The sequence below is a fragment of the Athene noctua genome, chromosome 2 (assembly GCF_965140245.1).
Source record: "Athene noctua chromosome 2, bAthNoc1.hap1.1, whole genome shotgun sequence".
NCBI lineage: Eukaryota > Metazoa > Chordata > Aves > Strigiformes > Strigidae > Athene > Athene noctua.
In genome coordinates, this window is record NC_134038.1 from 125160103 (window position 1) to 125172667 (window position 12565).

General features: G+C 37.4%; 1 protein-coding gene across 1 annotated transcript in view; it reads right to left on the reverse strand.

Moving 5' to 3' along the window:
- LOC141957041 (macrophage mannose receptor 1-like) overlaps positions 1-12565 on the reverse strand; it is a 37807-nt gene that overhangs the window by 3048 nt on the left and 22194 nt on the right. The window contains exons 16-26 of the mRNA XM_074897978.1: positions 12294-12361; positions 11290-11390; positions 10861-11000; positions 9565-9679; positions 8710-8891; positions 7947-8049; positions 6226-6455; positions 4271-4436; positions 2712-2858; positions 1562-1678; positions 111-278 (exon numbers count right to left, since the gene is read on the reverse strand). Coding sequence (XP_074754079.1) covers positions 111-278; positions 1562-1678; positions 2712-2858; positions 4271-4436; positions 6226-6455; positions 7947-8049; positions 8710-8891; positions 9565-9679; positions 10861-11000; positions 11290-11390; positions 12294-12361 — 1537 coding nt within the window. The remainder of the gene's footprint in view (positions 1-110; positions 279-1561; positions 1679-2711; positions 2859-4270; positions 4437-6225; positions 6456-7946; positions 8050-8709; positions 8892-9564; positions 9680-10860; positions 11001-11289; positions 11391-12293; positions 12362-12565) is intronic.

The following is a 12565-nucleotide window of genomic DNA, read 5'->3' on the forward strand; positions in this document are numbered from 1 at the left end:
GTCTGTAAATACAGCATTTTATGTTGGTCTTTTGTAATGTCTATATTGCATTATTACTACTGAAATAAAACTTCAAAACATCAAGAGCAAATATTAAAGAACTAACTTACTTTTTGGTTTCTTACAAATAAAACCCTTTTGGGAAGAGCAAGGAAGGACACTCCAGTAGCCAGAGAATGCAGACAACTCCACACAGTAATGAAGCTGCTCCTCCGAAGGCTGACCTTCAGCCCAGTTGACAAAGTCTAAGGTGCTGTTGTCTTGCCAAAGCAGCTGCCCTAATATTGCAAATGTTAGTAGCAAAACTAATAGTTCCACATCAAAGATTTTCACTAATATTAGCTTTTCTCTTATTTTATTACTTTAGCCTAATAAAGCAATACTAGTTTCTTCAAAAATTCCCTCTGTGGTTATTTTGTAATGCATTTTATTTCTTTTGAGTCTCTTCTTAAAAACAATATAATTGCTTTTCAAAATTATGATTAGCAGATTTGCTAATCATAGCTTACTTTTAATTTGCATATCTCCATGTTTTTATCTAGGGGAGTAAAGTTTCAAATAGAAAAATAAATAAAAGTAAGCTTTTATTTTAAAATGTGTAAGTTATCAGTTGTAAGTTTCTCATTGAAATTTCACTCACTGAAAATCAAGTAACTTTTACATACACTTAGTTAAAATTAAAATATTTCTTTTTTGCATAATCTCCAAAATAAAAATTTTGAAGTATCAATGAATTAAAATTAATCTAAAAAAAAATCTTTTCTGACTGATTTTGGATTGACTCGTGTTGTTTTCTTCCAGATGCATGTTTTCCACTGGAGTCTTTTTTCTAGCAACCAGCAGCCTATTTTTCCCCATACAGAGATCGAGAATCTTGATGCTGTGGCCTCTGGCTGGACAACCACAACTCCCAGGTGGTGCTCCTCAGCCATGAGAAGATGTGAGTCAGCTGGGACATGTTCCCTATTGGGACACAGAGCAAATGGGGTGGGAAATGCTTTCTCACAGACCAGGAATAGGAGATGTCCTCAGAGAGGACTGAGGTCAGAGGGACAAATACATGTCATTGGCTCTGGTCCTCTGTGAAGTCTTGGTTATGCTGCCACCGTAACCAGCTGTGCAAAATTATTGGTTACGCTACCACTGTAACCAGCTGGGCAAAATTATCAATTAGAGCAACTCCTGGATCATTTGAATTTAGAAAAAGGGCCCATGATTGCCCCAGATATGCATAGTTGAAATTACACGTTGCATCCTGCTTTCTTAAAGAACAGTATCTTCTGTGTTGTGCCTTTTGAGAGATATTCCTGTCACCTCTCCACATTTTTGCTACTGAATCATATATAAACTGCAAGTTATTTGAAGAAGCCAAGCAAATTTATTTTCTATGGCCTTTCATACCTATTGGATAAAACTTCCAAGAATTTTTATATAAATCTTTTTGTTTTTAACTAGCTTCTACTGTAATTCAATTATTCCTTAAAAACAATGTATCTCAATCATATTTCTGTCCATTTAATAAAGTCTATTTATGATTCTATATAGAAATTAAAGCAGTTACCATTTACATTTCTGTATATTCCTATCCAAAAGCCACTTGTCTTGCTTGTGTATAAGTATGCATGCTCCACTAAAAAGTGTGATTCAGCCAGATCTTCTACAGAAGCCAATGTACCACCTATAAGAAAACCAGCAGAAGATGATTGGAGGTATCCCCTGCCTTAGAAGTCAGAGGTAGTCAGAGCCTTTGATATAGGATAAGGTTGATAATAAAACTTCTCCTGCTGGTAGGGAGTAAGCAAGGATATAAATAGAGGCTAGAAAGTAGTGTTTAGCTGTGGGGTAACAGCACAGACCGCGAGTGATGTTGTCTGAAAGGAAAGACAGGAAAACACAGTGAGGATGATGATTTTTGAAACACCGGACAAAGAGCACATTATTTTCAAATGATTGGATAATATTTTTTATAGGTATTACAGATGATTATTTATTTGCTGTTCATGGATTTGTCAGGATATTATGTAGCATGTAATATTGCACAGCAAACAAATTTGAAGTTCAAAAATATTGACTTTTTTTGTCAACAGTCATGAAGCAAAAGGGCTAAATGAATCTAAAAAGATATGAAAGAAAAGGACCCATTTCTTTTGGGCAGTATAGTGCTTCCCTTTCACAGCCTAGTGAAGCATGGATGAGGTAGCTGATGATTCAGCAGCATAGGTGGAAGAGGGCCAAGGAGCAGCTCATAGTCTTGGCCAGGACCATCTGCCTCCAAGATGAGGGAGGGAAGCATAAGCCCTCCCCTAGCTCTGCAAGCTGCCAGGGAGCCTGGCTGGTAGATTGAGGATTTGCAGACAGAACACGCAGCCCCTTTTGGATCACACAGCCCATGTTAGGGACATATATGGAAAAGAAGACGTAAGGCCAGAAAGAAGTTAACCCATTTTAAAATCTTACTAAAAAGAAATTTTGTGAATGATGAAATATAACAAGAAAAAAGCACAGTTGGAAAAAAAACGAGAAAATTTATCTCCCTAATTTCAACGTAACTGAAAGACAAACAGCATCCATCAACAGTGAAAAACAAATGCGACATTGATTTTCTTTTTTTAATATGTGTAGATTTTGCAGCATTAGTTTTCAAGATTTTTAAAAAGTTTTTTTTTATTGTCAAGATTGAAATCCTATCTTTGGGTAAAAATAATAATTACCTGATTGAACGCACTGAGTCACAGACTGAACCCAGCTCATTTCATTGTCATTGAAGTTATAGCAGTGGCTTCGGAAAGGAATCCAAGATATGTGATCAGATTCAGGACATTTTCCAATATTCTGTGGGGGATCAGAAGGAAGTACATCTAAAAGAAATGAGATATTATGGATGCTTTCATTCAGTAGGGATTGCAGTTCTTCCGATACAAAATTGAGTTTAAAAAAAAAAAAATCTTCCTTAAAGGTGCTTAAAATATTCTTCAGCATGCAGTGCCAGAATTATCAGTGACTATGTAAAGAGTGACAATGAGGAGCAGAACTGCTCAGTCACAGCTGAATGATTCAATGTGAGCTCGTGCTCCTCTGTTGCCAACTAAATCAAACTTGGACTGTCTCAAGGATATCTGAGTGTTCAGGGATTTTTAGTTCTAGTTTATTTTGTTATAACCAATAAATTTGTATAAAGAAAAGGTACAGTAAAAAGAAGAAGAAAAAAAAGCCAGAAAACTCACAAACACTCAAAAGGTTCAAGTAACAATTTGATTTTAAATGAAATATCATCTAAATCACAGTTTACTGTGAAATTTTTCCATTTGATATTTTCTCCAAGATAATAATCCTTACAAAGAATTTCTGAACATCTTGAACTCTGGCAGTGCATGGAATAATCTGAAGCTCATTGAATATTTGTGTAGTAGTCCCTCCTTTTCCTGCAAGCAATTACATTATTGAAAGAAACAGTAACATTGTCAGTCAGTAGATGTGTTTTTAAAACAAAAGTTGCAAATGAATAGAGTTGAAGTTCAGAGCATGGCCTGGAAGAGAAATTAAAGAAAAACTATACAAAACAGATCAAGAGAAATTCAGAATTTCCATTAACTCAGTGTCACTAGAGCTAACAGCAGTTGCTCTAATACAAATGAGAAAGCAAAAAAATTCAGTCCCATCCTAAGGTTTTCCTGTAGCTTTTAATTTGTAGTATTCCTTAGTGACACCCATAGAATCACTGTGAATTATGAACTTTTGTTTGGGCTGATAATGGACTTTTCTTCCCAATGCCATAATACATTAGCAGCAGTCCCCAGACTGCTGCATGAATAACCAGATACAACCCTTCCTCCTTTCCTCAGTTTTTAGAATCTACTAACAATGAAGCTGTAACCGCTGTATGAACGCTACTTATTTTAAAGGAACAAAATTTTATACTCAGTGGACATTGTTGATTACAGACCTTCCCATAAAATCCCTGTCAGCAAAAACTTTCACATTCTAGACTCGAAGTGAAATATTTAGTACTCCCACAATCTCTATGTTCTGTCTGCCTGTGACATGGTATATCTGCTGTGGCAGTTATCATCCCAGTCTGCTGAAATGGCAGTATCCTGGCTGGCAAATGACAACTCCATCAAAATAAAACATTGTTCATATAAAATAAAGGTACTGACATTACATACTCGTGCTTTTTATTCCTTAATATGTACTTTGAAATTTTTATTTCAGTCAAAGCAGATCCAGCAAGGCTTCTTCCATAAAACCAAAAGTTATCATCATAACTTACCGTCAGATTTTTTGCAGACAGGAAAATGTTTTTCGTTACAAGGTGCTGTTTTCCAAGTCCCATGGAGCTCTAGATAGACACAGGCTATCTTCTGTTTTGGTTCTCCATAGTGCCACTTAGTAAAACTTAATTTCCTTTTATCGGTCCATCTGTAATAGCCATAAGTCTAAAATTGAAACAGACATTTTAACATACTTTTTCTACATTCTCATTTGCTATTTCAGGTAAGTGGATTTATACAAATTCACATTTTCACAGTGATATATATATAGACTTCAGTTTGTATATCTGTGCTAGTACTGTTGAAATATTGATTGAATCGGGACTCAGCAATGTAAAAGACACAGCAGTATGCCTCCTATGCTGTAACAGCCCATGAAAGTGTTCTGAAGGGTAACTAGTGCTTCCTGGGTACCGCTGGTGCTCAGTCCCTTGTTGGGCAACACTGTGGGGTAGAATCACTCTCCCAGAGTCAGGTCATCGTGAAGAGGAACATGAAACCTATGGAAAGCTCAAGTGAAACTGGGTCTCAGACCAGTGGTGGTCAAACAAGGACTATAAGCTCAAGGACAGTTTTGAGGAGAAACATTCAGGGGTAAACTGCAGCTATCACTGTGACTCTGAGTCTGCCCTCCCTCCACTCTTTTTTTCCCTGGGAAAAATTGGAAGAATTACAAGGAAAAGGGAACAGATCCAGTTCTGTGTCTAGATGTGTCAAGAGGTCAGGCACACAAGTCCTCCTGAGCTCAGCACCATCAGGGCAAGATTGCTGCCCAGGGATCAGGAAGAATCACAAAGCTTCACTCTGCAACAGCAGGACTGGAAGAACATGTCTGGTGATCCAAACTTGATTCATAATGGACTTTTAACTGCTTTCTAAACCATGTCTCTATGATTGTAAAAGCAACCGACTTTGATATCAAGTGGACTTAAAACAATACTGCTTTGTTTTGGATAGAGATGTCCTGTGGACTTGTACAAGTGGAAAGATTTATGTCAAGGTTGGTGACCATCAATCACTTACATATTATAAGACCAAGCATTTTGTCTGGTAGGGAGAGTCACTTTTATAACGGTGGAAATACGTATTGTTCAGCAACAAGTTCACCGTCTCAGAAAATGTAGCCTTCTAAGAGGCTTTATCAGAGTGCTTCTGCATCATACAATGAGAAATGCTATTCTTACACAGAATATATTGTAAGTTCTCCGTAGGGATACTGAATTTCAGACATGTTTTACATATCAGTGTGGAAACACAATTAGTAAAAACCACTAGTTAACAAGATTATTACTGATGAAAGAGCTCTTTTTTATTGTCATGGTAGTTTAGTCAGCTCAAAGAACAATGCAATAGAAACATGATAGTTAAGTGCATTGAGCAACTGCATACTCACTAGAAAACCCAAAGATCATGTTGACAGTCACAGAACTAATAAAACTGATGCTCACCTGAGTGTTCCCTTACACAGTGGTGGACCTGGATCTCCGTATTCACTTCTGGTACAGTATAGCTTTTACTGCTTTTAATCTTTTGGACTTAGCAGGCGTAACAAGGAGGGTGTTCAGAGGCACATGTTATGTCCTGTGAACCTTCTGAACTAAGAAGTAATGAAAAAACTATAGCTGTCAATGATCACAAGGCACTAGCCTTAATGACCCCGTTGGTCCCTTTGAGGAGAATTCACCTCTCTTAAAAAAGGCCATCTAAAACTTAACCAGGTAGCTTGACCTAAGTGTATAAGATTCCCATGGAGCTGGTAAAGAGAGGCCAGCACTGTCAGAGGTTCCCATCCTTCTCCATTGCCTATAGGCAATTTAAGAGGGATAAAGTCAAATGAAGTGAGTGCTATCCACCAGTCCTAGGTTCCTAAACCTGCTCGTGCTACAATTCTCCCTGCTGATAGTAATCCAGTCATAACATTTAAATGCACCACCTACCAATTTATTAATCTTACCACATTGCTGTTGAGCCCAATCCATAAGGGCTCTCCATATTGTGCTGCCTGCAGCAGCAGGAATATATTACTGTAATAATCAAAAATGCTGGCAAGCTCTGAAGATTTGTCCTTGCAGGCTGTTCTTGCTTCTTCCCAATTCATTTTAGAAGGAATGATTAAATAGCTGCTGTTACCATAATGGATGAAATCAGAATCTGGAGCAGTTGTGGAATGAAACAGTTCAGGCTCTGTAGGAAAGAGGTACAGATTTGAGAAGAAGGGGAAAAAACAGTGAAAAATTACTAGCAGCCTGAACAGCAGTATTACTTTTGAGTAACAGATTAATATAGTGTGGCAACACAAGCATCAAGTAAAAGCATTTCTTATTTAAAACACAGGAGACATTTTAATGGTAACTTGTAATTATTTTTAACTATAGTGTAAGTAGTGAATTCAGGGATTAGGGAGAATGAGCTCTGTGAACCTATAGACATACTATAGACATACTGAATACTGGTCACATAACAATCCTTCCTAAGAGCTCTCTAGGTACCTCTCCCACGGTGCAGATGAAATTCCCCCCAAGCACAAGCATGGTGCAGGATCTCCACACCACTTCAGTCTCAAAATAGGGGTGAATTTCATTCTAAACAGTTTGTGACTCTGCTGCTACTTCTTCCCCATGTAGACTGAAGTGAAAAAGGAAACTGTAGTTGTACCTTAAACGATATATGCACAATTAGAAGACAAAGATGTAGAGCTAGTGATGGGGACAGAAGAAAGGACAAAAACTGCCTTTGTCTTCACTGTCAAGAATACCCTGGCAATTGTTTTTGTTAGTGATGCACTCATGCAGCTTTATGCAATTGCACAGGATGGAGCCCTGAAACATCTGGCCCAGCTGTGGCTTCTTCCTGTATTTTTACTTGCTGCTCAGCAGTTCTCTTTTTCTCTTCCTGTGTACTCTGCAGTGCATGTGTGCTCCGGATGTGTCTCCCACCCTGAGGATACATGAAGAACACTAGAACTTTTGCCCTTCTTATTACTGCTGGTCTTGTGATATAGAAGCATTGCTGGAGACTGATGAGCAAAATAACCAGTTAAAATTAACTGACCTTAGTTAATGCCCAGTGGAGCCTGTGTGAGGGTTTTTTGGTGAGGGGTGTTTAGATCTGGGGGTGAGGGTGGGGAAGCAGCTTTCAGTGTATTGTCTAGCTAGCTAAGATACCTATGGTGGAGATCACTGATGGATTTGGTTTTATGTTTTGTATTTGCATTTGCAAAATAACCCCGTTCAGATAGCTATATCTGTGCTAGTTGGGTAAAGTACAGATGGCTAAACTTTTATGTCAATAAAGAAGAAGTGATTTTGAAGGCACAGCTCTTCTAACCTGTTTTGGGCATTTGACTCAGGATGAGGCAGGTGAATCCTACTTTCAAGGTGTCTGCTCACCACTTGAGACAACTGATGTAAGTGTAGATGTCTCCAGGGTAGGTGAAGTCAGCCTCTGTGAGTGTTGGTGGGTATGCTGGTAGGAGAGAGGCTGTAAAGCCAAAACTTTTTTATAATCCTTATCCCAGAGTGGGTTTTGTGTATGGAATTCCTCAGCTGGGAAAGTAACCCTGCTTCACTCACCCTGGCTGCTACAGGCACAGCCGGGCCGTTACGACTGAGGACTTGTACCGTCAGATCACTCAGTAAATGTCTTCCAATGAAAAAGGTGAAAAGTAAAACTTACTGCTGTCCATCTGGCAAATATAGCTTTTGTTATGCTGGCAGTCAGTGTTTTCCCAGCACCCTGCTTCATCTACAGATCTTTTTGTCATTGCAACACAATCAGTCTAGGGAAAAAATAAAAAAGAAAGTTATAGCTGATGAAGTGCAAAAGGCCTGGCAAAATAATAGAAATAGATTTGAGGAGACAAAGTTAATAGCTTTCTTTTCTAATTTTCTGGCTCTTATTTTAATTCTTGTTTCTTGGAAAATAAAATTCTTGTATTATATATCTTAAGCAAATGTACTTTCCTTGGCAGATTACTGCAAGAACTTTTATCAGTTTATTAAAATTTCTTGGAGTGCACCAAAAGTATTTTTACTATGTAGTTTATGGTAGTCTGTACTGAATTTGTTGAACTTTCATTTGGATTGATGCTGTACAAGGAGAAATAATAAACCACAGTAAAAATCCAAGTTAGTAATACTGAATATTTTCAGTAAAGTCTAATAATTCTAATTAATTCTAGTGGTAATTAGAATACAACACTCCCTTTCTGTAATTTTAGATTCCTGCAAAGGAATGACAAAAAGTGTAGACTATAACCAGGCCTATTAATCTCTGGGTACAGCTTTAAATACTTGATCTCTGAAATATTATTCAGTTGCCTTCTGCTTTAAGCCATTGAAATACAGGATCCTAGCTGAAAGAGGAATCAGTCTGGTTACACTAACCTTGAGTATGCTACCTAAGTTATGAATTTTCAGATTAATTTTTTTTGGTTTACCTCTATAGTAATGTACTTCCAGTTAACTTTTATATATTTATCTCTAAATGGGAATTGTCTTCCCCACTTTGAATAGTCAAAAAAGCTTCCATCTGTCCAAAGATATGTATTCTCACTGTTAATATCATTCAATCCAATCCACGTTTCATTGGCAACATCTTTCAGGTGGAAGGTGAAGAAGGCTATTAAAAAAAAAAAAAAAAAAGATCAGAGAAAGAGAGTAGCTGAGGACTTGCCTTTTCAAATTCAGTTGAAACCAAGTTCCAAATAAAACAACCAATTAACTTTTTAAAATATTGCAAATATCAGGTTCAGTATTATTAGAATACGAGTTAATTGTATATTAGAATACGAGTTAATTGTAAAAGAGAAAAATTACAATGGGTAATTTAACTGAAGCAGTTTGATTTCATTTAAAAAACAAAAGGAAATATTTTTTGGATAACAAATGATAAATAGTTCTTGGAAATAATATAGAAATTAGGTCTAGAAGGGACTTCAAAAGGATTAATCAGTCTTCCACAAAGTAGTATTAAATGTACATATGTCATTTCTGATGGATGTTTGTTTACTTTCTGACTTGAATACCTGTGGGAATTTCATTAATATGAACTATTATTATTTATCCCCTCTTCCAAAGCCATGGGGAACAGATTAACCTGTTCCCTCCACATGATGCTTTTGCCAAGAGATGGAAAGTGTCTTATCACACTCTGGTCTTCTCTCAGGATCAAGCAGCTCTGGGTCTCCCTTCGTTTGTTATGCTGTTTGAATCTGGAGGCTAGTTCAGCCTTGTTATTAGATGGTGAAATGTGCTGGCTTCATACCTAGTGCCAAAAGGTTCTGATGTCATACCTTGTACTTGCTCATTGTGTATAGAGGCCAAATTTCCCCCTAATCTTATACAGGCACTTCTTGCAGAGTGCCAAGTCAGTCTCTCTTCTTCTCTGGATCCAAATATCTTATAACACTGAAGGAAGAGTAAAGGATTAGACAAAATTTCAGGTGTCAAAAAGTATTAAACCCACTGTTTTTGATTAATTCATTTCCAACCCATGCATGTACAGAGCAGCAGATGGGCGGTCTACTGAAATGTGAATACTTTCAGTGAGCAAGAAGGAAATCCAGCTAATCACAGCAAAGTGTGTGCAGTACTTACAAACCTGTGGGCTGTCCAAGGTTAGCTCTGGGCAAAAGAGGGCAACCTCCAAAAGCTTTTGAAGAATTAAATAGATATCCAATGTGCATGGGTAGATATTTCAGGTCATGTAAATGAAAAGGAGAATTTTTGAGGGACTTGAAACTATTTCCTGACTGGGAACATAATCTGGGGCAGGCATCTCTCAGGTCAAGTTCTTCCAATTTTATATCACAGACTTAGTGCTAAAGCCTGAGGTTGTGTGAACATTCAGCACGGATCAAACAGCATCAGGAAGAACTGCTCTTCTGTATGGTGTATTAGTATCCCATGGGGATTTTTCCTGAATACCAGTGTTAAAAATTGTTTTTTCTGAGGAACATAAGACATGATTTTTAACTGGCATATGCTGTTTCTCCCTTTTTATACCCTCTGAAAGCATGAAAACTTTTCTAATGATTGCACTGTGGGATTGATTTGCGGTTTTCATTTGTTTGTTTTTTTGGTGTTGGGTTTTTTTTAAATTCGTATGGCCAGGTGTACTTGTGCTTAACTTAGCAAAAAGCAATGCTTGCTTGTTTTCTATATTTGATTTAACATTTATTGCTGTTTGTGTTAATCTAAGAAAAGTTGTGATCGCCAATTATATATGAAAAGTTTGACCTTTTATTTCTTCATCTCATTGTTACTTAGAAAAAGGGGCTTACACTTATAGATAAGGATAATGAAACAGGATTTCCATGCAGTAAGTATGTCTAAAATAAATAGAAAATTCTAGAAACTGAGAAAGTAACTATGACTTGGACATTTACAAAAATTATGACTCAAAACATTCTAATTTTGAGATTTAGATACGGACTTGCCAACATGAAAATTGACTACACTGCCAATTAGAATACCACTTAATAAACTGGTGTATAAGGTGAGAGAATTTATATAGTGAGGTAAAAGAGAGAGTTGTTTTCTCTACCTGTAGCAAATCTGCTTAATATGGCTGAGATTTGTTACTGCACCTTATTGTTAAACAAAAGCCAAGCTTCAGGACATCCTCCCAGAGGTGGAAGTACGGTAGAAGCAAATCCTGAATAAACTGAATTGTGCCTTTCACAAATGAAGGCATTTTTCACTGCACAGCTTATATCTTTCCAAAAGCCTGTAAATGAATAGAATACAGAGAATCACTGTCTGAAACTCTCATATGACCAACACAACACAACAACCTTCCAGAAACAGTTGCCATGCACACATTTGCCCATATACACTCCTCCTTCCTCTGCAGTATGTCTCCTAATAGTGATGGTGTGGTTTTAAAACTCAGCATACTTGTTATGAAAAACTATCAGTATCGTTCAACTACTTCAGCCTCAAACTTAAATATGTAGCAAACATTTTGGATTTTGATGCTAAAATTTCAACCAAATATTTGTTGTTATTGTACTCACCAAAATCTTTTGACATTATCACACAGTTTTCATCGTTATTTGCAAAATTGGGTTCGTTTGGAGCCCAGGCAACATAGTTCACTGGGGTCTGATCCAGCCAGCTGAAAGAAACAAGAGGAGAGTGGCTGCCAGACAGACAACTCCAGCAGTCATTTAGTTACAAGGGTTTGTTTAAGTAAAGAGCAAAGCAAGGTATTAAAACAGTGACCAGACAGCAAAGGCTCTACATTTAATGGAGAGGACATATCCTCAGCATTACTGCTGCTTCTCATCTGTTTAGTACTACCACATTCAAGTCCCATGAGTATTCCATTTGGCCAGAGGTTGGATAAGTCTCACACTCAAAGAGAAGGCTTCTTATGGTCTGGACAGACCCAAGATCTCATCAGTGCACGGACTTCACTTTCATCCCAGAAAAGCATCCTCCTGGAAGGCTTCTACAAACAGATTTCTAAAGCAGGTTCCCTACCAGCAATTTCAGAAAGCTGTTAGGTGAGATGTTGCTTACCCTTCTTGCTTCCAGCTCACATAAATTGAACCACTGGAATTGGTCTAAGTAAACCTTTATATAGGCATTTTATCAAAACCTTCTGGGCTTTCCCTGTAGCTGTTGGAGACCCAATCAGAGCTAATCTCATCCTAAGGTTGATGTCTAAAATGGATCAGGTGAATAACATCCTAAAATTAGCTGCTTCTCCTTGCTACCTCTGAAGGGTTGCTTGGGTGTTTAACTCAGTTCTCTCATTGTAAGATATTAAGTGAAATGAATCTTAGCCGTGAACTTCTATTGGTTTTGCTCTCTCAGATTTGGAAGGAAAACACATTGCTGTGTTTAAATATAGAAGAACTTATCACTTCTGATCTGAGACGTCTCATGAAAACTATCGAGAGGTCAGTTGTACAACAGTCATTAACTTGTAAAATGAAAGCACAAACAAATGCTTCGACAGAGCAAGATGAAATTACCATCATTTGTTGTCCATTAACAGTTTTCCTTTACTCACCTGAATTTCTGATCAAAACTGACAACTAAGCCAATGAAATATGATTCCGCTTTGAGTTTTGTGTAAATCTAAAACAAAAATTATTAACAGTTAAGCACTAAACAGTTCCTGAACATCAACCAAAACTCTGAAAGCCCGTTAACCATGACTGTGATTTTTTTTCAGGATATGAGCTTCAGGCAAGAAAGCTGTATGTTCAGACCCAGGTTTCAAGCAGACAACAGGGATATGGGGAACATCCTGGAGTGAGGAACCCACGGGACAGGAAAGAC